Source organism: Hibiscus syriacus, unplaced genomic scaffold (assembly GCF_006381635.1).
Source record: "Hibiscus syriacus cultivar Baekdansim isolate YM2019G1 unplaced genomic scaffold, ASM638163v2 tig00110085_pilon, whole genome shotgun sequence".
Taxonomy (NCBI): Eukaryota; Viridiplantae; Streptophyta; class Magnoliopsida; order Malvales; family Malvaceae; genus Hibiscus; species Hibiscus syriacus.
The window spans coordinates 22,907-50,230 of record NW_024062590.1 but is presented as its reverse complement, the minus strand read 5'-3'; the positions used below and the strand labels follow the sequence as shown (position 1 = coordinate 50,230).

Here is a 27,324-nt window from a genome sequence, read left to right as displayed (position 1 = left end):
TAATCAATCAATAAAATGAAAATTTAATATTTTTTAATTTTTTATAATATATTACTATATATAAGTTTTAAAACAAATTAAAATAAAACAAAAAAATAAGAAGGACATTCTGTCATTATACATTATTGAAATTAAATTCATTTAATATGTCTGCAAACCAAATAAAATATAAAATTAAATTCCAATTCTATTTACTGTCAATCAAACAAAATATAAAATTAAATTTCAATTGACATATTTTACTCCCTTACCACAAAAATGTATAAGATGACATCCTACTGAAGTCCAACTAATGTTCTTGCAAATCTCCACTCATTTCCTTTGCCTCCAAAACACTCCATTTCTCTGGTTCCGAAACCGCGTCCGCTACCGCCTCTCCTATCATTCAAACTGGGCCCTTCGGATTCAAACTCATCAACTCGCTCGCCAACTCATCCGAGCAACGCTCATCCGAACTCGTCACCGCCCTACAGAGCGAAACCCTAAAAACCTTAGAATGGCCGTCCCTTTGCAATTACCTCTCTCCCTTCACATCTACTTCCATGGCCCTCTCCCTCGCCAAAACTGCCGCAATTCCCATCGGTCAATCGCGGGAAGAGTCCCAGAAGCTTCTTGACCAAACCACTTCCGCTTTGCACGCCATGGAGGCCTTGTAGTCGGACCCGTTGGATCTCTCTGCAATCGAAGACGTCTCCGAGATCCTTCACTCCGCGGCTTCAGGACAGCTGCTAACGGTGAGGGAGCTTAGCAGAGTTCGGAGGATGCTCCGCGCCTCAAGAGCTATCTCTGAGAAGTTGGTCGGGTCGCCGAAGAAGGTTCCTCGGAGTGGTATAATAAATTTCTCTTCGTTTCTCCCTTGCATTATTGGTGTGAATTTAGTGTCCATTAAATCAGTTTTTGAATTGGCTGGAGTTTTTTTGTTTTCGAATTGGTCGTTTTGTCTTAACGTAGTGATTCCCTCGTATTGGATTAGCATAAATGCATATATAAAACTGAGGAACATGTCTAATAGTTTTGTAGTTGTTTTCAAAGCGTGTCATCTTAATGAGTGTTCGAGCTTCAATTTGAAAGAAATGATCTTTCAGTGTACTTTGACGAATGTTCTGATTCTTTGCATTTGTCAAGAACTTGATTTTATATTCCTATAAGTATTCAACCTTTTGATCCTAACAGGGATCGGTTCATATATTTTGCGTTTTCTGGTATAGATGTTATAGACAGTTAATATCTTAGTTTAAAATGATTTTGACGCGAGCAATTTTATTTGAAGTGTGTCTTAAAGGTTCTTCCTTTCTCTCTCTCTCTCTCTCTCTCTCTCTTTTTTTTGCTTGTTACAATTTGGGGAGACCAGTGTATCATAAGACATCAGTAAGGGCCTAAAGTAGTATTCTTTTTGAGGAACTATAGGTCCAGGAGTGAAAGCTCGTTTCCTGTTTACTTTTATACCATTAAATATATAACCTGCATGTATGAACACTACTATTGAATCTCATTCAGTTATTGATTCTTTTTCCAGGTACACTCCATGTAACCCCTAGACCCGGCCTATGCGTTTCGACTAAGTCTAGTGGATCACAATATGATTATTAAAGACATTTTTCGCAACCGTTATACCATCAATATAAAATCAAATTATAAATAACATGAAATTATAAACAAATTATACTATCAAAATCCAACTCGTAAATATAGTACAAATAAATAATAATTTAATTTAAAACATGTCTTCAAATTCAAAATCACAATAACCGAGCAGTATAGCAAAAGAGTTATCATTATAAAATCCGATATTTTAAAATAAGGTCCATGTCACCAAAATAAAGTCAACTTGCCAGATAAAAACATTACAATCTGATTTACTTCAAGAGATATGTTGATCCTCCAAGTGCTCGAACCAAGGTATCTAACCAACAGTATCTGAAAGGGGGAAAACATTTTCAAAAGGTGAGCTAGGCTCAGTGTGTCCCAACATTTCCATAAAATCACAATAGGTACAAATCATAGTCCAGTAATCTCACAAATTCGTAAAAGAGTTTAACTTTTTGAAAATCATAGTTTAAACCCTTTTTTGGTACACCATCAGTAGTTCCCAAAATTATTTTCCATATAGCTTACTTTGACTGGAAATTCCCGACGTTTGGCCGCGTTTCGCTTCAATTAATTTGAAGGGTTTGTTCCTCGCTCGATGATGAACACAACGGTGGTTTCAAAACAACGATCGGAATTCGGACGGCGTTTGGATCGGACTTGAAAATGGAGGTGTGAGAGGAAGAAAATTGAAGAAAAGCTTTTGTGTTTTCTGATTGAAATCAGAAAACACGTTAGTTATAACAAACTTGCCGACACTTTTAGGGGAACTTCAGGGCTTGGTCCCTGAATTTCCTTTACTTTGAAAATGGCATACAAGTTTTCATAAAATTATATTTTAGTCACTTAATTTCACCCATTTTCACAATTTACCTCCAATTTCAATTAAATATTATTTTGAAAATCGGGTTGTTACACTCCATTGCTTGAGATACTTCAAAATTGCAATTTCCAGATGGAATTAGAGCAAAAGATGGGGTTTTGCATAGACTGCAGCCTTTTGACTATCATTGGTAGAGCTAGAGAAGATTTGGAACTTATTAGGGGGGAAAGGAAGAGGAACATGGAAAATCTGGATTCTCTATTGAAAGAAATATCATTTAGTATATTTCAGGCTGGAGGCATTGATAAATCTTTAATAACCAAGCGGCGGTCAAGGATGTGTGTGGGTGTTAGGGCTTCCCATAAATATCTGCTTCCAGGTGGTGTGGTTCTAAATGTTAGTAGTTCTGGTGCAACATACTTTGTGGAGCCCAAAGAAGCAGTTGAGTTGAACAACATGGAAGTAAAGCTTTCAAATTCTGAAAAAGCTGAGGAAATGGCTATCCTGAGCCTGCTACATCTGAAATTGCAGAATCAGAAGCTGAGATAAAGTATTTGTTGGATAGACTTCTAGAAGTTGATCTCGCTTTTGCTAGAGCTGCATATGCTAAGTGGGTGAATGGTGTCCGTCCATCATTAAGTTCAAAGGAACCCAAAAGTGTTAATATCTAACAGATCAGATAATGCTTTGTCAATAGCTATTGAAGGAATACAACATCCACTTCTCATTGGGTCTTTTCTAAGTAATCTCACGGATTCCATCACATCCAACTCTATGGGTTCATCTATTTTGGGCAAAAGTGATGGAATGGCTCCTATAAAGTCATCAAAAGGCATATCTGGCTCTCCTGTTCCTGTAGATATTAAAGTTCAATGTGGAACAAGGGTGGTCATATCTCGGGACCCAATACAGGAGGTAAAACTGCTTCAATGAAAACTTTGGGACTGACATCCATCATGTCAAAGGCCGGCATGTATTTGCCCGCTAATATGCAGCCAAGACTGCCATGGTTTGATCTTGTTCTCGCAGATATTGGAGACAGTCCGGTACCTGTTTACCTTTTTGCTTTTATGAGTGATAAGTTCTCGTTTCTTTATTTGTTTTGACACTTCTTTTATCACTGTAGTCTTTGGAACAAAGTCTTTCAACATTTAGTGGCCATATATCAAGAATTTGTGAGATCTTGGAAGTAGCCTCAAAAGAATCACTTGTCCTCATTGATGAAATTGGTTGTGGAACTGATCCTTCAGAAAGTGTGGCCCTATCCACCAGTATATTGCAGTATCTAAAGAATCATGTTAACTTAGCTGTCGTAACAACTCATTATGCGGATTTAAGTCGCCTTAAAGATTTGTACTCTCAGTACGAGAATGCGGCCATGGAATTTTCGTTGGAGACCTTACAACCTACATGCCAGTTCCTTTGGGGGTAGCACTGGTAATTCAAATGCATTGGCCATTGCTAAATCAATTGGTTTTGATGGAAATATAATTGAACAAGCAAAGACGTGGGTGGATGGTCTAAAGCCAGAAAAGCAGCAGGAGCGCAAAGGTGTGTTGTATCAATCACTAATGGAGGAAAGGAACAAATTGGAAGCTCAGTTCAAGAGGTTGAATCTCTTCATGCAGAAGTTATGAAACTTTATCATGAGGTGTGATTTTAGAAATTCCAACCCGTTGGATCATGATTTTTGTTGCCACACGTTCTTTTTTATGAATAAGTACAGGAAAAGAAGCGATCATAGCTGTTGACTTGATTAATTATTCAAAGTAAAGGTGTGTCATATGGCCAGTTATCAGCACAATGTAGAGGTTAACTTCTTTCGCTTTTTGAGACTAAGAATATGTTTCGTTTTACATATTGAACCATTTTGTGATTGTTTCTTTCTCTTGATAATGAAGGTTAGGGTTGAGGCAGATAATCTTGAAGAGCGTGGGATAGCTCTCGGTGCAAAAGAAACCCAAAAGGTTCAGGAAGAACTAAAAGCTGCAAAATCGCAAATTGAAACCGTGGTACAGGAATTTGAAAATCAGCTCCAAACTGCTGATTCTGAGGAGTTCAATGTATTGATTAAGAAATCGGAATATGCAATTAACTCCATTCTAAAACTCATCGCCATGGTGACAGTTTCTCTTTTACTGAAACAGATGCAAGTTCATATCAACCTCAGTCTGGTGAGCAAGTCATTGTGAAGGGGCTAGGAAAAAAGTTAGCTACTGTTGTTGCAGCATCTGAGGATTAAGACACTGTGCTAATTCAATACGGTAAAATTAGTGTCCGAGTTGAGAAGAGTAATGTTAGACCTCTTTCAAGTAGCGAAAGAAATGATGCAATCAGCTCTAGGCAGAGTTTCAAAAGACAGGTGTGTAATAGCAATGGCTCTCTTAAACATGTTACTTGTATGTTTGTGCTATACTTTAGTTGCACTTGCATCCAAATACATGTCGAATAGTGTTTTATGCACCCTATTTTTAATGCCTTACGAAGCTTTTACAGACAAGTAGCTCATGGTTTATATGTCAATACTTGTGCATGTTTATGCGCAAAATGTTCACCTATGTCGAGTTGATGCAATGAAGCTGGTCAGTCCTCAGCTGACATATTGAATTGTAAAAAGTGGCATCTTGGGTTTGTTTCATGGATGACTCTAGATTATAATCTTCTGCTTGTCTTGGATTTGAATCTAATAGCTCTGCTTCTGCTCATATTTGCTACAGGGAGAACAGAGCAGAGAATTCCCCAAAAATTCAGACATCACAGAAAGTGGTGCAACTACTTATGGCCCATTAATTCAGACCTCAAAGAATGCCGTGGATCTCCGTGATATGCGAGTGGAAGAGGCTGCTCACCAACTTGACATAGCCATAGCAGAAAGAGGATCAAACTCAGTTCTGCTTGTTGTGCATGGCATGGGCACTGGAATGGTTAAGGAATGGGCACTGGTGTGGTTAAGGAACGGGCACTGGAAATATTAAGAATCACCCACGCGTGTAGAAGTATGAGCCGGATTAGGGGAGAAGTCTGGAAGCTTATTCTTCTTCTTGTTTTCTTATTCTCGTGAGCTCCTTGGTTAAGGTGAGTATGATTTCTGTGGATTATTTCTTTATGTTTAAGTGAGTTTTGATTATTAAGATATTAAGAAAGCTTAAGAAAAACTTAAGTTATCTTAAAATCAAAGGATAAAGGAGTTAGGAGAGATTAAATATTAGGAACTCTTGAATGAAAACTTGGAATAAAGTTGATAAGTGGAAATTGAGATTAAATTTGACTTGTCAATGAATGAATTAAGAGATATGAAATGTTAAAAGTGGATTTAGAACATGTTGAAAAATTGAGTTTAAATTTTGAATCATAGGGGTGGATAGGATTTTGAGGTTTAAGATGTGATAAATGGATATTAATTGGTTTAAGTAAGAGTATGTAAGTTAAGGATATGAAATGGGTGGAATTATGGCACAATTAAGCTAAGTTGAGTGATTTTCGTGCAGAAAATTGAAATTCTGGGCTAGTGTGCATCGATACACATTCAATATGTACCGATGCATCAAGGGTAAATTTCCAGAAATTATTCAGTGTGTATCGATGCATAGGAAGTGTGTATCGATGCATCTCTTAAAATGAAAACATTGAATGTGATTTGTGTATCGATGCATAGTTAGTGCATCGATGCACATGTTAAAGAAGTACTTGAGCTAAGTTGAGTGATTTTCGTGCAGAAAATTGAAATTCTGGGCTAGTGTGCATCGATACACATTCAACATGTACCGATGCATCAAGGGTAAATTTTCAGAAATTATTCAGTGTGTATCGATGCACAGGAAGTGTGTATCGATGCATCTCTTAAAATGAAAACATTGAATGTGATTTGTGTATCGATGCATAGTTAGTGCATCGATGCACATGTTAAAGAATGTACTGAAGCACTACAGAGTGTATCGATGCATACCGTAAATAAAAGATGGAAGTAACCTTTCTTTCAGTTTAAGAAATGAAATATTAGAGTATTGCCAATTGGATTATTGATTTGTATAAAATATGATTGTGTAGATATCAATCGAAAGCAATGTTCGGACAAGGTGTCAAGTAATAGTCATCGAGGAAAATATAAGGAATTGGTATTGACTAGTGAGGCCAGGTGAGTACATACTCTTAGAATATATGTATTTTTACATGGAAACTAGACTTGTGATATGTTTGTTTCAATTTTTTGAATATATGATAGTATGATTCAAAGCATGATTAGGATTATGTGTTATGTGAATACGTCTTGCTTGTATTACATGTTATGTGATCTGCATTTGTATGATATGTAGTATGATAATGATCTAGGAAACATTACAAGAATGTTACATGAGCTACTTGATAATAAGTCATGAAATTACATGCATATGTAATATAAGTTATAAGATGAGAAAATAAGTGTTGATATGTATATAAGAAAAGATAAGAATAAGAAATAAGTTATGTGATATATATGATATACGGGAAACATATATGAACAAGATATGAAAATGATATATATGATATACGGGAAACATGAGAAGTGTTATAAGATAAGTGACATATGAATATGAAATCATATGGACAGTGATATGTATATGTGAAATGATAAATAATAATGCCCATGCTATATGTCATGAGGGCTAGAGGTATAGTTGGCATGCCAAGAGTCGAGGGTTCTACGTGGTCCTTCGGGACATAATAGTCTTTTGGGACATTTCATAGTGGTTCTTCGGGACATTTCATAGTGGTCTTTCGGGACAAATTCATATGCCCCTAGTGGGACCCTACACGAGCTGTGGTGACAGCATAGTGCACAACCTCAATAGACTCACATATCTACAGTTCTCGCATGTATGCATGGGCCAAAATAAAAGATATAATATGAGAAAAATGTTATCTGATACTACATGTTTGTTTGGTAATATGATGTGTACGTATGTGAAAGTATGATAATAAGATGATAATATATATATATATATATGTGTGTGTGTGTGTGTGTGTGTGTGTTATGCTTGTATATAATATGTTAGTAGAAATTGTTCAGGCATGATCACGAGTTAGAGTTTTATTATATGTTTTATGCCTCACTAAGTCAACGACTTAGCGTGTGATTGTTTCACATGTAAGTTCGAGGAGATTATAGCGTAATGAGGAGCAATATATGTCAGTTTCTCTTTGCTAAAGATCAGATCATAAAAGAAATGGATACGATTATGTATTTAATATATTGAACGTAGTTGGCATGTACCAAGTGATTTGTATTGAATATGCTCTGAAAGGCTTTGTAAATCCAAATGTTTTTAATTAATGCAAGTTAATCAGTTTTATTTAAATGAGAAATTGAAATCTTTTAATTATTTTGTGAAAAAGAAATAGTTGGAAAAGTCAATGTGACACCTCGAACTCGTTTTCGGGTCGGATACGGGTTGGGTGTGTTGCCTTTAATGGTACCAAAACTAAGGTTTAGTCGATTCTAAGCTTAAACCGAAGTTAAATGAGATTTAAAATGTGTACATGCAACACAAAGTCAATAATTTCTGATCTGATAAGTGTAAGGAGTATACTGTCTTGCTAATAGAATAAGAGTAGTATGATATAGTAGAAATCTGATTGCAATAGTTTTGAAGTGAAATGAGAGGCGATATTCCTGATTGTGATAGCAATTCACCTGCCCTGGCCAGACAGGATGAAGAGAGAATACCTCAGTAAGTGCCTCGTAAGATTAATGTTGATTTCAGAAAATTGAAATCATATTAGAATGGTAATAGAAGATCTTCATTGTTTTGAATCAGAAAAACGATATTGAGTAGTTTTGTTAGTATGTGGATAAGATAGAATATGGTGAACAAGTGTCAACATAAGAACGTTAAAAAGATCAAATAATGTGGTGAGTATTTATAGAAGAGTTCAAGAATAAGTATTTGGTGACAAGTTTATAAGATAAATGAAATCAGAGTCATGAATTTGAAACAAATAAATAGTACTATGTATAAGTAAGAGTGTGAATATAATAAGGGTTGACATTATAGATAGAAAGAGTTAGCGTTGGCTAACAGGATTATGTGGTGAAAATGTATTGAAGTTATCAGATTTTAAGATATTATCAGGTTAAGATAACCAAATATGAAGTGGATCTGGATACAGTTGTATATTTTGATCATAGTAATATAGTATAGTGAAGGAGGTAAGGATTTGTACGTTGAGTAAAGTTAAGGATTGATAAGAAGAGTTAAGAATGGGCATATCGATGATCAGTTTATAAGATAAATGAAGTTAGAATGTTGAGTTTGAACAATGAAAATTTATGGTGTATGAGAATAAGGAGGATTCGATAAATTAAGTAAATATTGTTGAGATAATCCCAATTGGAAATGATGTATATGATTAGTTGATTAGGGTATGTGCCCTAGATTGAATAGTTGTTATTGACTAGTTGTAAGAGTGAAGGTGATAGAGTTATAAGATTTGAATGAAAGTTAAAGTTAAGTTCATCAAGTATGATATGACTCTGGATGTGGTTATATATTTTGATTATATAGATATGATGTAGGCAAGGAGATGAGTATTTATATGTTTTTTTTTTAAAAAAGGGCTTTAAAGAAAGAAATACAAGTACAAAAGATGGTAAAGAATGAAGTTCTGTATAAGTAGAGTAGGTTATCAAAGTTATGAGGATGCAATGAAGATTGGTACTCAAAGATGAGTATAGGTGATAGGACAAGAATATTTGAACATGAAAGAAAAGATATGATTTGTGTATAAAGAGATTTCGGTTTTGAATAAATAAAGAAATAAGGGAATAAAGAAATGAAAAGGAGTGAGTTTAAAGGATCATATACAATAAAGATTATATGGAAGTGTAGATGATAAGTTTGTAAGAAAATGGTGCAAGGTGATGTGAAAAGATTGTTAGATTTCGTAAAGTATATGTTTAATCACATTTGAAGAAGACTTAAGGTTGTGTTATGGGTCAAATGGTGATGGAATAAGAATTTGGTTAATGCGGTGAGGTAACTAGAGATTAATAATGATGCAGTTCATTCATGATTTTTAATGGAAAAGATTAAGGTTACTGTGTATATGATAAGCGACAGTATATAAATGTATAAAGGAAAAAGGTATTTGAATAACTAAAGGAATGAAAGATTAAGTAAAGGAGGCAACATGAGAACATTATAAGATATGTTCTTATTGGTATTGTAATGAAAATTCGAGAATGAATTTTCTTAAAAGGAGGGGAGATTTGTAATATCCCAAAATTAGGGTTAATGATTAAAATAAAAATTTTGAAACTTTGAGGTTTGATTTTGAAAGATTGAAAAGTATAAGAAATTAAATAGGAATATTTAAGTAGTGGATTAAATTGCAAGGATGGAAAGAATGAAGGTTATTATGGTCTTTTTAATATCAAGGATATTTTCTCTCCTTTACTTGAGGATAAACACGTGGGATTTAGGGGAGAAGTCTGAAAGCTTATTCTTCTTCTTGCTTTTTTCTTCCCGTGAGCTCCTTGGTTAAGGTGAGTATGATTTCTGTGGATTATTTCTTTATGTTTAAGTGAGTTTTGATTCTTAAGGTATTAAGAAAGCTTAAGAAAAGCTTAAGTTATCTTAAAATCAAAGGATGATGGAGTTAGGAGAGATTAAACATTAGGAACTCTTGAATGAAAACTTGGAATAAAGTTGATAAGTGAAAATTGAGATTCAATTTGACTTGTCAATGAATGAATTAAGAGATATGAGGTGTTAAAAGTGGATTTAGAACATGTTGAAAAATTGAGTTTAATTTTTGAATCACAAGGATGGATAGGATTTTGAGGTTTAAGATGTGATAAATGGGTGTTAATTGGTTTAAGTAAGAGTATGTAAGTTAAGGATATGAAATGGGTGGAATTATGGCACAATTGAGCTAAGTTAAGTGATTTTCGTGCAGAAAATTAAAATTCTGGGCTAGTGTGCATCGATACACACATTCAACATGTACCGATGCATCAAGGGTAAATTTCCAGAAATTATTCAGTGTGTATCGATGCACAGGAAGTGTGTATCGATGCATCTCTTAAAATGAAAACATCGAATGTGATTTGTGTATCGATGCATAGTTAGTGCATCGATGCACATGTTAAGGAATGTACTGATGCACTACAAAGTGTAGCCTTTCTTTTAGTTTAAGAAATGAAAGATTAGAGTATTGCCAATTGGATTATTGATTTGTATAAAATATGATTGCGTAGATATCAATCGAAAGCAATGTTCAGACAAGGTGTCAAGTAATAGTCATCGATGAAAATATAAGGAATTGATATTGACTAGTGAGGCCATGTGAGTGCATACTCTTAGAATATATGTATTTTTACATGGAAACTAGACTTGTGATAAGTCTGTTTCAATATTTTGAATATATGATAGTATGATTTAAAGCATGATTAGGATTGTGTGTTATGTGAATACGTCTTGCTTGTATTACATGTTATGTTATCTGCATTTGTATGATATGTAGTATATGATAATGATCTAGGAAACATTACAAGAATATTACCTGAGCTACTTGATAATAAGTCATGAAATTACATGCATATATAATATAAGTTATAAGATGAGAAAATAAGTGTTGATATGTATATGAGAAAATATAAGAATAAGAAATAAGTTATGTGATTTATATGATATACGGGAAACATATGTGAACAAGAGATGAAAATGATATATATGTTATATGAACACATGAGAAGTGTTATAAGATAAATGACATATGATTATGAAATCATATGGACAGTGATATTTATATGTGAAATGATAAATAATAATGCCCATGTTATATGTCATAAGGGCTAGAGGTATAGTTGGCATGCCAAGAGTTGAGGGTTCTACGTGGTCCTTTGGGACATAGTGGTCCTTCAGGACAAATTCATATGCTCCTAGTGGGACCCCATACGAGCTGTGGTGACAACATAGTGAACAACCTCAATATACTCACATATCTACAGTTCTCACATGTATGTATGGGCCAAAATAAAAGATATAATATGAGAAAAATGTTATGTGATACTACATGTTTGTTTGGTAATATGATGTGTACGTATGTGAAAGTATGATAATAAGATGATAAAGTTATAAACGTGAAGGATGATATGTGCACATATGGATAATTATTTTATAAAAGAATATATGAGTGGGTATAAAATGGATATGCATGTATTTATGTTTGATGAATAATGTGTTAGATAATTTAGAATGAATATATGAAACGTGCATATTAGGAATTAGTATGGAAATGATATATATATATAAATATGTGTGTGTGTGTGTGTTATGCTTGTATATAATATGTTAGTAGAAATTGTTCAGGCATGATCACAAGTTAGAGTTTTATTATATGTTTTATGTCTCACTAAGTCAACGACTTAGCATGTGATTGTTTCACACGTAGGTTCGAGGAGATTATAGCGTAATGAGGAGCAAGACATGTCAGTTTCTCCTTGCTAAAGATCAGATCAGAAAAGAAATGGATACGATTATGTATTTGATATATTGAACGTAGTTGACATGTACCAAGTGATTTGTATTGAATATGTTCTGAAAGGTTTTGTAAATCCAAATGTTTTTAATTAATGCAAGTGAATCAGTTTTATTTAAATGAGAAATTGAAATCTTTTAATTATTTTGTGAAAAATAAATAGTTGAAAAAGTAAATGTGACACCTCATACTCGTATTCGGGTCGGATACGAGTTGTGGGTGTTACAATTGAACGTTCAAGTATATTTAACTTCATGTTTCTTTTAGAATATTATAATAATATCAGTCGAGCTAAATTCATTTGTTTCCTTCAGCTCTCAGGCCTTGGATTAGAATGGATCATTCATCCATGAAAGTAAGATAATAGACTCGATTGGAGTAGCAAATTGTAACGGTTAACAACACTAGTTTGCTTTCAGTAATCGTTAATCTAGCTGTCCAGTTTGTTTTTTTCTGAATAACCCAAATCATTTACCGTTGTTTTCTTTCCTCGGAATCCGCAATCTGAGATGTCAACCCATCTGAGGAAGGAACCAAAGAATATGTCCACCATTGCTGCATGCAAGGCTCCCAGTTGTGCCACATGCACAGACCCCAACGTAATCCTTTCTTGTAAGCTTCTGAAACGAGAACCATCACACTATTTTTCTTCTTCTCTCAGTTACAAAGCTACAGCAGTTTTAAGAGATAAGCATGCAATAAGCTTTGGTTGAGATTTCTTCTGCAAAGAAAAATGTTGGCGGTTTTCGAGAAGGCAATCGGAAATCCACCGGAGGAGCTTCAACTTCCTTCGGTAGGCTTAGATTGCAAGAAAACTAGGGAAGAAATCTCGGAGATGTTGAGGTTGTTGTGGCCGAAGTCTACGTTTTACCACCTTTCGAATGGGAACTTGATGACGCTGTCGCATGAAGCTCAGTCTCCTTTGCACCAAAGGTCCATGTTTGTCACGGACGACATCTTCTGCATCTTTATGGGGACGCTGGTGAACATTTGCGAGCTCCGGCGACATTACGGATCTTCGAGACAAGCGACGGAGGCCATGCTGCTGGTCGATGCTTACAAGGCTCTTCGAGACCGAGCTCCATATCCACCTGATCAAGTCATTAAAGATCTCCAAGGAAAGTTTGCTTTCATTCTATTTGATGCTAAATCCAGCACCCTCTTCGTGGCCAGAGTAAGCTCATTCTACTTCCACCATAATTATTAATAAACATGATATGATTCTTGATTTAAATATTCGCAGTTATACATAAGCCTTTATAACGTTGTTTTATTTAACAATGCTAATTAGGACGGCGAAGGAAGCGTTGAACTCAAATGGGGAATGGCTGGAGATGGCTCCCTGGTTTTATCGGATGATCCAGATACTATACAAATGACTTGTGGAAAATCCTCTGCCTCATTTCCTCCAGGTAAAAATGCATCAGTCTAATTATGATTTTAGTCTCTCTACTGAAATATTTAACACACCTTTAAGTTTCATTATTACATCTAAAGGCTTAAATTTAATACATCGTTGAGTTCACAGGCTGCATTTTCACAAATGGCAACGGCCTTGTGAGCATCGATCATCCGCTTCACAAGGTAAAGGCAATAGCTCGTGAAGATGAAGATGGGAACATCTGTGGAGTCATGTTTCAGGTGGACTTATTTACAAGACTCCCCAGCATTCCACGGACCGGCAGTGCCGCCAATTGGGCGGATGTCGCCGCCGCCGCCGAGGCCGACTGAGTACGAGGAAGCCTTTATCCAAACGTTCGGAGAAAATCGCCGTTTCGGTTTCATTTATTTAACTGTTGGTCATGTGTTTATGTTCTTGTGTTCAATGCGTGCTCTCGTTTCAGCCTCTCTTGTAGAACTCTGTTAATTATGGCAATATGGACAATAACAAAAGTTAACAGATGTTGGTAAGATTAGCCATTATTTTAATTTACAATTAACTTTCACTTTACTTTACATCTTAAAATAATTTATACGTTTACCTCTTAAAATATTTTTTCCGAGGGAAAATTTCTATGCATTTTAATGGAGTTTCCAAGGAAATGGTGGTTGAAACAAAGGGTAAAAATATACAAGTCACTTAATTATGTTCGAATAATTGTTTGGCTATTGAACTTTTAAAAACTACAATTTTTTTGTTAGTTTTTTACACAGTTATAAAATGATAATTTAAATTCATTTAATTATTTTAAGATAATCATTTAATTTCATTGAAACATTACAAAATGATCATTAATTTTATCAAACTTTTACGGTTGATTATAACATCACAATAAAATTTTCTAATAATGACCGTTTTATAACTTTTAAATAGTTAATAGCTAAAATGATCATTTAGGCATAATTCAATGACATTCGATGAACTTTACCTTGTTTTAAATCTTTCTTCACAAAATGGAAAAATTAATTTAAAAATAAATTAAAAAATAATAAAAGGAGAAATGATAAAATTCTATGATGAGCAATTGTACTTTGCATAAATTAATAAATTGTATTAAATCAACAACTTAAACACAATACAGTACTAACAAGATTAAAATGAGTATAGTCCTATTATACTACGGTATAATTTAAAGTAAATTTTAAGATGATTTTAAATTTGAAATATTATTATATTTAACTGAAAATTATATAATTTATAATATTTTTATTACGATTGAAAAAAATACACTATGTTTAGTTTAGAATTTATAACTGAAAAAATTATATATTTTTTTATAATTTTAGTTACAAGAAAATAAAAAAGATAAAAAATATTTTAATCTACAATATTATCTTATCTAATCTAAAAAATTACAGTTTTAATAATTTTTGTTATTACAATTGAGTTATGCTATTTTTAATATTATATTAATAAATTGTATTTTAAACTCACCCTAGAATTAATTTATAATATATTTTTATTACGATTGAAAAAATACACTATGTTTAGTTTAGAATTTATAACTGAAAAAATTATATAAATTTTTTATAATTTTATTTACAAGAAAAATAAAATATAAAATATAAAAAATATTTTAATCTACAATATTATCTTATCTAATCTAAAAAATTACAGTTTTAATAATTTTTGTTATTACAATTGAGTTATGCTAATTTTAATATTATATTAATAAATTGTATTTTAAACTCACCCTAGAATTAATGAACTTTTTCTAAGCAATTTCAAGATCCGACAACAGGATTTGCGTGACGTTTTTCCCGAAAAATTATCGGTGATCGGTATATTTATCGATCTAACACCGGTCAGATTATATTTTTTGATCTAACACAGGTCATATTATATTTCTCGATCTAACACCCGTAGTAGTAAAGCGCGTTCTCTGCCCCACACTATATGTTGATTTGGCGCCACGTGGGGGTATAGCGCTCCCCCTGTACCGCGCTATACGCTGACATGACTTACACGTGGGTATAGCGTGCCCCCTGATCCGCGCTATACGCCACGTTTATCTTACACGTGGGGTATAGCGCAGCCCCTGATTCGCGCTATATCTGTTTATCTGACACGTATGGTATAGCGCAGTACAGGGCGCGCGCAATACCTTTAATTACCCTCAATCCTCCCTATAAATACCTCATCCTCTATTACTTTCATCACACCATATTCTTTCAAATACTCTATCTATTTAAGGTATATTTTATAATATTTTTAATATTATGTATTTAATTTATTTAATATTTTACTAATATAATTTTTTTGCAGATATATAATGGAAGGCGGTCTACTTCGCTTGGATGGAAATCATATATCTCGACACTTTGCTGATACAATAACATTTTAACGTTTTAATTTAATTTAAATTATTTGTAATAATTTGTTGATTTATTTAATGCATGATTAAGAATTATTTTGTGTAATTATTTAATTTTAGGAGAAGGACCGTGTATTAGATCCTTTTATTAGAAATCTTAAGTTAGTGATACCTAGTCGTGTCTTGTCGTATTTAGTAGAGGCTGGATTTGGTTACATATGTAGATATCATAGTCACTGTAAGATAGAACCAGACCTTATTTCTGCCTTAGTAGAGCGGTGGAGGCCGGAGACCCACACATTCCATCTTCCGTGCGGAGAGTGCACGATTACACTTGAGGATGTTGTTATGCACCTAGGGCTTCCGGTGGATGGATATGTGATATCAGGGATCTCACAGGGTTCCTGGACTACTTTGTGCCGGGATAATCTAGGACGTGTCCCGGAAAGTTTTATCGATGTAGGATACCGTTAAATTTGTTAGATGCCAATTTTCGGGAGTTGAGCGCAGACGCCTCTAAGGATGAAGTTAATATGTATGCACGGGCATGCATACTGCAGTTGATAGAAGGGTTGCTGACGCCAGACAAATCGCGCAACCTAGTTCACAGCATGTGGTTGCGACATCTTAGCGACTTTCGTCTGGCCGGATCATTCAGTTGGGCTCGGTAGTTTTGGCTTTGTTGTACAGGGAGATGTGTGGAGCCACTGACTACAGGCGTAATGCTATCGGCGGATGTCTCCTGCTGCTGCAGTCTTGTGTATGGTATCGATTGCCCTTTTTATGTCCCGTTGTGAAGAACCCATTCGTATTTCCACTACTTCTGAGGTAATTATAAAACTGATTTTGTATATTAATAATTTTATACAACGTATAATAATTTTTTTCCTTGAATAGGTGGTCTGCTGATAGGAAAAATCATCAGGAGCTACCTGATGATTTAGAAAAATTAGGGTGCTAATCGATTAGAAGCTGACACACAAGTATGAATTTTAATGTTTAAAAATCAATTTTAGATTATAGTTATATAATTAGATTATTATTTTGATAAAAAATTATATAATATTTGTTTTAGTTTGAATGGGTGCCATATTGTACTGATGATGTGAAGGCGGTGATCCCACCTGAGTTGAAAGGCCCATCAGATGTTTGGATGGCGATGGTCCCTCTGATCTGTTATCCGACCGTCGAGTGGCACTCTACTGATCGCTTGCTCCGGCAGTTTGGTTGTTTTAACCAATTCCGGAAGCACCTCGCAATATGGACGAGTTGCATAGCTTAGATAGACGCGGTAAGACAGATATAGATTGGCTAGTGAGACATCATGAGTGGGTCGTGTTGTGGGAGGATCGATATCGGTGCCTTCCCCATAGAGAGCTTCATTTTACTTGACCTCTTGAGTGTTGCTGAAGGTTATTATGAGTGGTTCAACAGTAACGGGAAACTGATTCTTCTTCCTGAGGATGTACGAGGGCAGACCTTTCCGCGACGTCGACAGAGACGTTCACCGACATAGCACCATCGTCCCCCGACTCGTGGACAGAGAGCAGGTGCTTCCGGTTTATCCTCAGCTGCACCAGCAGGACCTTCACAGCAGCCACCGCAGCCATTTATGATGCCGTAGCCATATATGATGTCGTCGCCTTTCCATTACCAGATGTCGTCGCCGCCACCGTCACAGATGACCCCTCCTGGAGGCTATTATGAGTCTATGTTTGCAGATCTAACTTGGGGTTCATATGCTAGATATCTGGCGAGTTCAACATCATCACCCATAGCTACACTTCCTGTACAATTTTCACACTCAGCGATGTCTGGGTTTTTTGAGTTTTCCCAGTTTTCGCATGCCGGTGGGATAGTCAGTCATACACCTCCAAGGTCCTTATTCTATGGAGGTGCTTCATCGTCATCAGCTCCTCATCAACCTAATGTACCTGCTCAGGACGACGACGACGACGATGATGGTGATGACAACGAGGAATCAGAACCAGTGATACGAATAAATCCTCATCGAGACCGACAGCCACCGCCCTGCGGAACACATTCGCATCGCAGACATCGATAGATTTTTTTTATATTTGTATTTACTTTATTTTGTTAAATTGTAATTTTTTATTATTTCTCATTTAAAACTTACTTTATTTTGTTAAATTTGTTGGATTTTTTTTTTAATGTATTTCAGTTAATTTTGTTTATTACCATTTAATATCAGTTATTGTAATTTGGTTATCATTTACCATTTAATTCTTATTGTAAGTTTGTTGTATTTAAAATTATATTCAAATACCAAATTGTTATTAGTTTGATAAAATTTAATGATTGTGTTTGTTTTTTTAATCTTCATCAGCGATTATCAAATGACATTAACTTGAAGTAAATGCAAATCAAAGTACAAGAATTATTATTTGATAAACAAATACATCATTTCCTCATCAATTGTTACTTGATGTCAACAGAAGTGGACATGTTTTTCTAGTGTGTCCTGGGTTTCTACAATGCCCACATCTTCTGTCTTGTCTAGATCTTTCTCGAATATCCATATCGCAATGAATTCGATTGGATTTTGGACGACCACGCTCCCTCAATAAACTCGGGTTTGATACAATCGGAAGCCAATCTTGAACCTCATCAAGGTCTTTGTCATTACTTATGGGGGGAAACTCAAATTCGTATACCTTAAAAACTTCAGATAATAAGTATACGGGATCCACAAAACGATTATAGTCTTGACGTGTATGCGAGCAAGCTGCTATCACATGAGAGTATGGATACTTCAGAGCTTGAAAAAACCCGCAGTTGCACGTTCTGCCCCTTAGATTTACTCTTAACGACACAACTTCAATCCCTTGAAGAGGTCGCGGTAACTCTGTGACACGAAACATTTCATGCCTTCTAGAGAAGCTTGTTACAGACATTCCATTTGATGCAGCAATTTTTTTCTGTAGATCTACAACTAATCTAGGATGATAGACATGACTGCCTTGCATCCAAGTTTGAGCTTGTCCCCCGAGCTTCGCAAAAAGCGCCCCCAAACGAAAATATATAGTCTTTACCAAAGCCGCTACTGGTAAGTGGCGTGCACCCTTTAAAGTTGAATTGATTGCCTCTGCCAAGTTGGTCGTCATGTGTCTATATCGATATCCACCATCATATGCGTTCGTCCACATTTCTTTATCGATGAGGCTGATGTAATCGTATCCTTCCTCGTTCTTCGCCCGCAAATCTTGAAGCATTGATTCAAACGTTCGAGGAAGTAGTTCGTAACCTGATCAAAAAATGTATAACTTACTAACTTGCTTTCTTTGCAAAATTAAAACGATTGAAAGAAAACAAACTACATCAGTTTCACTTACCCATGCGCACAATTAATTGACGCTCATCATTCTTCTTATACCTTCCATGATAGTTCGCAGCAATGTGTCGGAGACAATACTTATGTTGGACAAAGGGTGGTTGCCATATTGGACCCAAAGACTCCATTGCTGCTTTGATCCCAGCTTCACGGTCTGAAATGACATATATGTTTTCCCTCGTGATAACATGTGCTCGTAAATTTTGGAGGAAAAAAGCCCAAGAATCTGTATCTTCTCCTTCGACAAGAGCAAAAGCAACTGGAAGAATATTGCGATTGCCATCTTGGACAACTGCTAATAATAAAACTTGCTTGTATTTTCCATACAAGAAAGTCCCGTCGATATGGACCACAGGCTTGCAGTATTTGGCAGCATTAACGCACTGTGGGTAACTCCAAAAAACCCGGTAGAATTGGCATCGATCGCGGAGAACTCGATCATTATGGTATGCATAGGAGGTTTCAAAGTCCACAATTATCACAAGATTTAACCTCCGTACCAGTCTAAACCATCCTGGAAGTTCGTTGTAAGATGCATCCATTCGCTATAAAGTTTGACAATAGTATTTTGTTTTGCCAACCAAGCTTTTTTTATAGGAGACAGTGTACCCATACTACGATTGTATAGCTGAAATCAACACTGCAACAGCTATATGAGAGCTTGCTTTTACCATGGGCATGATGGCTTGGCATATCACTTCAGAGTCCAAGTTAGGATGATCTTGGTTGACCCGTCCAGCACAACATGTGTTAGGACCGTTGTATACTGTTAGTTCCCATATGTTGTTTTTCCTTTTCCTTTTCGATACGCGAAACATCCAATTGCATCCGTTTTTGCGTCGGACACAGTAACATACATATTTTTCGGTCGTGAATCGATTGACTCTGGACAGAACAGAATTACGGATATTGTAATTTTTTATAGCAATCACCGCTTCTTCTTTGCTTGAGAACTCCATGCCTAAAGATAACTCACCATTATTTATTGATGAGTAATATCCATAGTCACCGAGATGAGGCATATCCGCAAATTCTGGCCCGTACATTGCACCATAATCAGCTTCATACATGTGTGCAGGAGGGCCAGTTTGTGCCACATTTCCTGAAACTTCATCATTATCGGAGTTGAATTGCGGTGATTCTGGGTGAATGAATAGTCCAGTCTCAGCACCATCCGCACCAGGCTCACGAAGCGGTTCTTCTGGTGGAGATGATGGTTCCTCCATGTTCTCCACATTTAGTTCGAAGAACCTACTACTTGCACGCCTTCCCCTTGAACTGGAAGGCATATCGACATTGAGATCGAAAAAGCTCGCAGTCGAATGCCCCCCCTGGAGCTTGAAGCCATCGTGTCAAATGGAAACTGCATAGATGATTGCGTCGATGACATCTCCATATGGTCAAAGAAATTTACAGATGAATGCCTTCCCCTTGAACTGGACGCGGTGTTGCCATACGGATTGTTTATGGACCCACCTCGGTACATATCGTAAGGAGTTGCGGATGAATGTCTCCCCATTATGGCATTAAAATCATTACACATTACTGTAGTCGGGCTGTCAACTTGATCAACTTGTTCAGCCAGCCCATAGTGGGAGCTTAAAGATTGACCCCGAACAACACGCACTTGAACAAAATATGCATACATCTCAATAGCGGCGTCTGAATAATTACTTTGAGCTTCAACCATCATTTGAACATCATCATTGTTTGAAAGTTCAAACGCTGTATAAGTTAATGACAACAATGATGTATTTGAAATCTGTACTGCAACGACGACATTCTTCTACTACTTCCAACATGAATCTTCATCGAAATCTTCGTTATCAGCTCCTCAAGAGTTATGTTTCTATTGAATAATATTTTAACACGCTCATTTGATACGAAAACAACACCGGTTTCATCTTCTCGAATTTCACCATCATAATAAACAATAGCTGAAAGTCGCGTCATTCTTTGAGTTTAAAAGTGCGATAATATTATATCTGTAAAAAAATAACTGAAACAAACCTGATTAAATAAATTATATATGAACGAAAATATAACAAAATAAATTTTTTACACATCAACGTAAATAATTTAAATAATATAATTTTATATTATTACTTGTACCGCAAAACTATTTTGACGTATGTTCATGCTTTTCAATTTTACAAACACAAAAATTAATTGAAAATAATTAGTATAACATTTTTTCAAATAATCATAATAAACAATAAATATAATTAAAAAAATTTATAACGAAAAAACGCACGAACTTCTAAATCAAATATGAGAAAATTATCAGAATTATTACTCGTTAATAGAATTATTATATTAATTTATAAGTAAGAGGAGAGAGATGTGAGAAACTTAACGGGGAGTGAAGGGTATTTATAACTATATAAGGCACGGTACCTGCACCGCGTTATATGTAATTATTTAGATAAAGGTATAGCGCGGACCCTAGTCCACGCTAAATAAAATTCATACCCAGGTATAGCGCTGAGCAGGGGCAGCGCTATATTCCTACGTGGCGTATAGCGCGGATCAAGGGACGTTTTATACCCACGTGTAAGCTATGTCAACGTATAACGCAGTACATGGGGCGCATTATACCCTATGTGACATCAAATCAGCATATAATGCGAGACATGAAACGTGCTTTATTACTACATGTGTTAGATCAAAAAATATAATACAACCGGTGTTAAATCAATAAATATATCAATCACCGATAAATTTTTTTTTAGAAAAACGTCGATTTGCGTGATAAAAATTACTGGGACACTCCCCCATCCCAAGCAAACAGCACAATTAATCCGACTGACTGTTTGAGCGCCAAATTCTGTCCTTTCATATCCTTTCATCTTTTCTTACTTTTTTTTCTTTTATTTTCTTTTAATCTTTATATAATTTAATATTTTAGTTTCTTTTTCCTATCTATAAATCCTCAACTTTCCCCTCCTCCAAGTCCCTCGCCGAAACCCCTTTGGTAAGTTACTCAAAACTCTTTGTTCTCTCTGTGAATTTAACAATCCTTATTTTTTTCTCAAGTTGATTCTTTGCTGCCAAAATGGGTTTTGTTTGATTTCTTTTTTCTCTTGGTTTGATCTTTTTCGATTATGGTTAGGGTTATTTAGATTGGTTTGCTTAGTCTAAGTCATGGTTGTGAAATAAAGTTGTTTCCTTTGTATCCCAAATGTGGCCTTTCTTGCATGCTCTTTTGGCTTATGATATGGTTGATTAATACATTTAACTCTGCTTCTTCCCCTTTCTTTAAGTGGTTCTTTGATCAAATTGATCTTGTTCTTTTTGGCTGATGACTAGATTTCGCTAGCACGCTTTAATCATCTTTAGAAAGATGTTTTTATGTTGATCATGGATTGATATAACATTATCTTTTCAGTTGCAGTTTGTTCTTTGCTCGTTTTTGTGTCTGCCCTTCAACTTTGTTAACCTAAGTTTTACATTGCATCATTTCTTATATTCCCCTCTTTGTTTTTGTTTTTGATTTTGAAGTTTGATATTTAGAATGGAGGTGTCTGGTTCAAATGAATTGCAATATCACGAGGAGCACGCATTGAACACTTTGCTTGATGCGTTTGGATCTGTATTTTCTCTTAAAGATATTGCTTCTGCCTACTGTGAGGCGAACCGGAATGTGGATGTAGCTGGTGAAATTCTGTTTAAAATGCAGGAGAACCCCACTTTTGTTGATGCTAGTGCATCTAATGGCAAGTCAAAATGTGGTGAAACTTTGGGATCATTCCACGGAAACAATCCCCAGAATTCTTTTCAAGCAATTGGGGATTTAAGAACTCAAAAACAAAAATGGAGACCAGTTTCAGGAGGGACTGTTTCAAGCATGCTAGGAAAGGGGTATATGAAGCCTACCCCTTCGGTTAATAGTTCCAATCCACGAACTAAACCCTTGAAGGTGGACTCAAAGGAGTGGCCAATGTCTGTACTTTGGGGAGAAGAATGCAAATCGAGTTCTTTGAAGGAGGACCGTTTGCATAAGGATATGGAAGATTTTCTTTTCAAAATGCTTGGACTGGGATTTCAACTGGAGAGGAATGTGATTAGCGAAGTTCTCGGTAATCCTACAGTTTATCGTTGCCTTTTATCTGATTTCCTAGCATGTTCTTTGTTAAGTTAATTTCTTTGTTTTATAATTAACGTAAGGCCGTTTGATGTCTATATGATTTCCTAGTACATCTGCACACATTCATTGTCATGCAAGATCACTAATCAAGTTTTATTTATTTATCGGTTTATATGCAGCTAACTGTGGATATGACATGCAAAAGGTATGGATACTATCCTCGTTTCAGACTATCTTTTCTTATCTTTTGAAATTCTTGTTTCAGACTATCAAATGCACTTCCACCGACTTTTTAGTGCAAAGTATCATATACTTTACTATTAAGGAAATGAAGTTTCTTTTGCCATGGCCGACTTCATGGAAATAAGATTCTTTTGAAGGTTTTTCTAATGGCTCCTTTCTCCCCCTCTTGACTTATAAGAGCATGGAGAAGCTCCTTGACCGGTCAGCTGCAGGTTTGGACGAAAGAAACAAGTTTCTTGGTGAGTCCAATAAAAAGGTTAGTGTAATAATATTGTGTGTGAACCTAGTGGCCGGTATAACTGTATGTGTTATTCTTCCTAAGATTAAAATAAAAGCGATTGTGATGTGCATCAAACCGTTACGGCTGATCATCTCTTTTGTTGTTGTTGCACTTCTTCACCTTTTATAGACTAATGATATGCATCCAAGAGCGGAGGAGGTTTCACGTGAAAAGTAAGTTTTCATGATTTTTTTTCTCGAGTTTATATTATTTTTTTGTTTCTCGGCTAGGTTCAATTTGGACTTTATCAACAGAGAGAATTAGGAAAGAAGTATTTCACAGTTCCTGATGGACCCTTTTCACTTGCAGGAACAAAGTCTTGAATGCAAATGGAGGAGCAAGGCAACCGAAGGATAGAAACGAGATCCAAAAGGAAGTCTTGACTGCTTTGTTTAATAATGGTCCCACGAGACTTGATGAATCACCGCCGAGAAGAATGAGGCCAGCAAAAAGGTCTATCGCATTTGGAGAACTTGTGGAAGGACCTCTGCTTGATTCTGTTGTTAAGGAGAAGGTGGATTCAGTTGGCTCAGATAAAAAAGATGGTATTTGCTCTTGTCCATTTCACTGGGAAGTTTATGTAACTAAGAATCGAGTAAGATGCTTATAGGAGGCAGATTAGATTTAGCAGTAGGCTGTTCAGGAACTATAAGTAACGACCACACATTTTTTTTTTTGCTTCTATATGCTTCGGTATATTAAGTAAATCGTAGATATTAATCATAGATTTAGATGGTGCAAATGTTCATAGAAGAAAGGTTCAAGGTCTGACTATTCCCATATACCTCTTACCTGCTCAATACCGTCTTCACTGCCTCAGTGGGCATTTATAATTATTAATCATAGTTTGCTTCACATAGACCTCGGCCAATGGGAAATGGTTGTTTCTGGCTGCAAATTTGCTGCTGTTGTTTTTCCGAATATGTTCACTATGTCCTGAGTTCCCTATTCCATTATTTACTTACAGATGAAGATGAAGAGGAAGATAGTTTCCTGGCTCTTCGAAGGGCTGTGGAGGAACATAGGAGCACAATGAAGGAATATTATAAAGCTGTAAGTCTTGTGGTATTGAAATTGCTGTCCGTTTTATCATGTTGGCACTAATCTTAAATGTTTGATGCAAATTATATTTTGTCAATATCCTTCGAATTCCATGTAACTGATACGCGTTCTGTGTCAGGCTATTGAAGCTTTTGCTAAAGGGGATCAAGGTCTAGCAAACAGACTTTTGGAGAAGGTAAAAATAAAGTCAAATATATGCTTGTTCTGTCGATATAACTTTACTTCCGTGTCACAAGTGAAATCGACCTTTCTTCCTGGTTGCTGATGGCTGCTAAAGTGGATATAAAGCCGAAAACAAACAATCGAAGTAATCCTAATGCTACTGTCTGTTGTCAAGTTTTGTGTGTCATCTACTTGAATTATGGATGGATTTGGGGTGACAGGGACAATTTTATCGTGAAAAGGCTCGCCAAGCAGATGAAGAATCCAATCAAAAGATTTTTGACACTCGGTTAGCTTCTCGTTCTTTAAAACGTTTCTGGACCCCCACCTTTTTTTTTCTCATTCTGTCTTGCACCCTTTTCCCAATTGTATTTATCAGGAGCATGACGGATACAGAAGATGAAGATGAAATATCGCTCGACTTGCATGATCATGGCGCCAAGGAAGCAATACGTCTTTTGAAGTGTCATCTATCTTCGCTTGCAGGCATACCATGTAAGGCCCCATTCTCCCAACTTCGATTTTACTCTCGAACCATGCTGTTTTCACTCATTGTTTTCTGTTTTCAATCAGCATTCAAGTACTTAAAAGTCATCCTCGACAAAAATGAAGACGACTCATCGAAAGGCAGCCGTCGACGACTGGTAATTAACGTCTATTCTTTGATTTCAATCTCATAACTCATAAGTATACTAGGAGACGACCCTTCTTTTTCCAATACACGAAGGGCTGTTACAAATACAATCTCACACGAAAGGTATTCGAATAAACTATAATTCTAATCAACCATTATAAAGCACAAGCAGACTAAACCATATTCAACTTTGAACTGAGAACTGACACTTGATATTTACGTTTATATGTTGCAGGTTATGAGGCTATTGGAGAAGGAATCAATCACTTGTAGTGAAGGAGAGACATTTGGTATAATCAGGATCCGATTGGATAATATAAACCCCAAAAATTTGAGTTTTACCAAGAAAAATCCATCCCTTTGATCTTTAAAGGCTAATTGTTTGAAAATCACGGCCTAAGGACTGAAAGTTTAATGTGTTGATTGAGTGATTCTATTTTGGTAACATTGATTTCTAAATTTGAATGTCATTTTACACTATTATTAATATAATTATAAATTCAACCCTCCACTTACAAGCGAGAAATATTGAATCTCTTTGCATTAATTGTAGTTGTTTTTATAGATGCATGTTATAAAAGCAACAATGTTTTTATAAGGTTAAATCTAGGCTTAAAGACATCAAAGGTCCCTAAAAAAAGTCTAACGTGACCTTTATTTTTTTGATCAATGTGGTCCTCTAACTAAAAAAAGAATTCAATGCGACTTTTTGATCAACATTAATGACTGACTCTGTTAATTCCAGCTGATATAAATTGGGTAAATTACAGGGACTAAGGCTGTAGTTAACCCATTTACACCTATCTCTAACTTCTTCCTCTTCTCCTCGCCGTCGCAGCGAGCTTCAACAGAGCCGCCATTGATCCTCAAATCTATGAAACCCAAGTCATCATATTCATTCACTACACAAATGGAATTACATTCTTCCATTGCAATGGAATCTTTAACTCTCTTCTCGTCGACGGTTAACGATGCACCAATATCGGACCAAGACTTCAACCTATTTCTTTCACATACATTTGTGCATTAATTTTAAAAAATGAATCCAGCAGGTAGCAGATGGTGGAGAAATGAAATTGGTGAAAACAAAGGTAGACATTGATAAACATGTTAAGGTACCCATGGCTGATGATGATATGGCCTCTCTCGATATGTTTGTTGAAGATTACGTTTCCAACCTTAGCAAGACACAGATTAGCAAGTCCATTCCCATGTGGGATTTCCGTATTTTAAACCCCAAACCTCTGATGCTGAATTCACACTGGTTATTCGAGTTCATCATTACCTTGGCGATGGAACTTCTCTCATGTCACTGCTAATCTCTTGCTCCGACACATTACCGAGTTTTCCGGTGATGAAGAAACCGAGATCCAGCGGTACAGGATGGTTTTGGAGATGTTGGTCTCTTTTGTTGTTAACGTGGAACACTCTGGTTGATATATGCATGTGTAGTGAATGAGTATGATGATTTGGGTTTCATAGATTTAAGGATTAAAATGGGTTAACTACAACCTTAGTTCCTGAAGTCTCTAGGATTTCCAAAATTTAATTTTTGTGGAGTTTAGTGATCAAAATAGAAGAAAAAATAGTTGAGTGATGAATGATTAAAGACCAAAAATATAATTTTTAAAAGTTATGTATTTTGCTCGTAAATGAATAGTTCACCACAAAACTAACATTTTCGTGAGAATCATAATTTTGATTTGGATTTTGTATAAAAAACTATAAAGCAGTAAAGTTCAATAAATATATGGATAAGTGAATCGAATCTAGAATTTAGGAAAAATTTGAAGGATAATGGAAATAGGATGGAAAATTAT

The 27,324-nt window shown here is 35.6% G+C and overlaps 2 protein-coding genes and 1 pseudogene across 2 annotated transcripts; all 3 read left to right on the top strand.

Moving 5' to 3' along the window:
- Positions 1 to 292: 292 nt before the first annotated feature.
- Positions 293 to 11,859, top strand: LOC120214681 (annotated as a pseudogene).
- Positions 11,860 to 12,644: 785 nt separating this feature from the next.
- LOC120214668 (stem-specific protein TSJT1-like) lies at positions 12,645 to 13,711 on the top strand. The gene is made up of 3 exons (XM_039212504.1): positions 12,645 to 13,103; positions 13,221 to 13,341; positions 13,458 to 13,711. The coding sequence occupies exons 1-3, from the start codon at positions 12,663 to 12,665 to the stop codon at positions 13,658 to 13,660; spliced, it is 765 nt and encodes a 254-aa protein (XP_039068435.1). The 5' UTR covers positions 12,645 to 12,662; the 3' UTR covers positions 13,661 to 13,711.
- An 8,255-nt stretch (positions 13,712 to 21,966) lies between these two features.
- LOC120214667 (putative nuclear RNA export factor SDE5) lies at positions 21,967 to 25,964 on the top strand. The gene is made up of 12 exons (XM_039212503.1): positions 21,967 to 22,010; positions 22,538 to 23,115; positions 23,303 to 23,328; positions 23,545 to 23,622; positions 23,776 to 23,819; positions 23,956 to 24,191; positions 24,614 to 24,699; positions 24,827 to 24,883; positions 25,092 to 25,159; positions 25,250 to 25,365; positions 25,444 to 25,514; positions 25,740 to 25,964. Exons 2-12 carry the CDS (start codon positions 22,551 to 22,553, stop codon positions 25,866 to 25,868), a joined length of 1,476 nt encoding a protein of 491 aa, XP_039068434.1. The 5' UTR covers positions 21,967 to 22,010; positions 22,538 to 22,550; the 3' UTR covers positions 25,869 to 25,964.
- Positions 25,965 to 27,324: the final 1,360 nt, after the last annotated feature.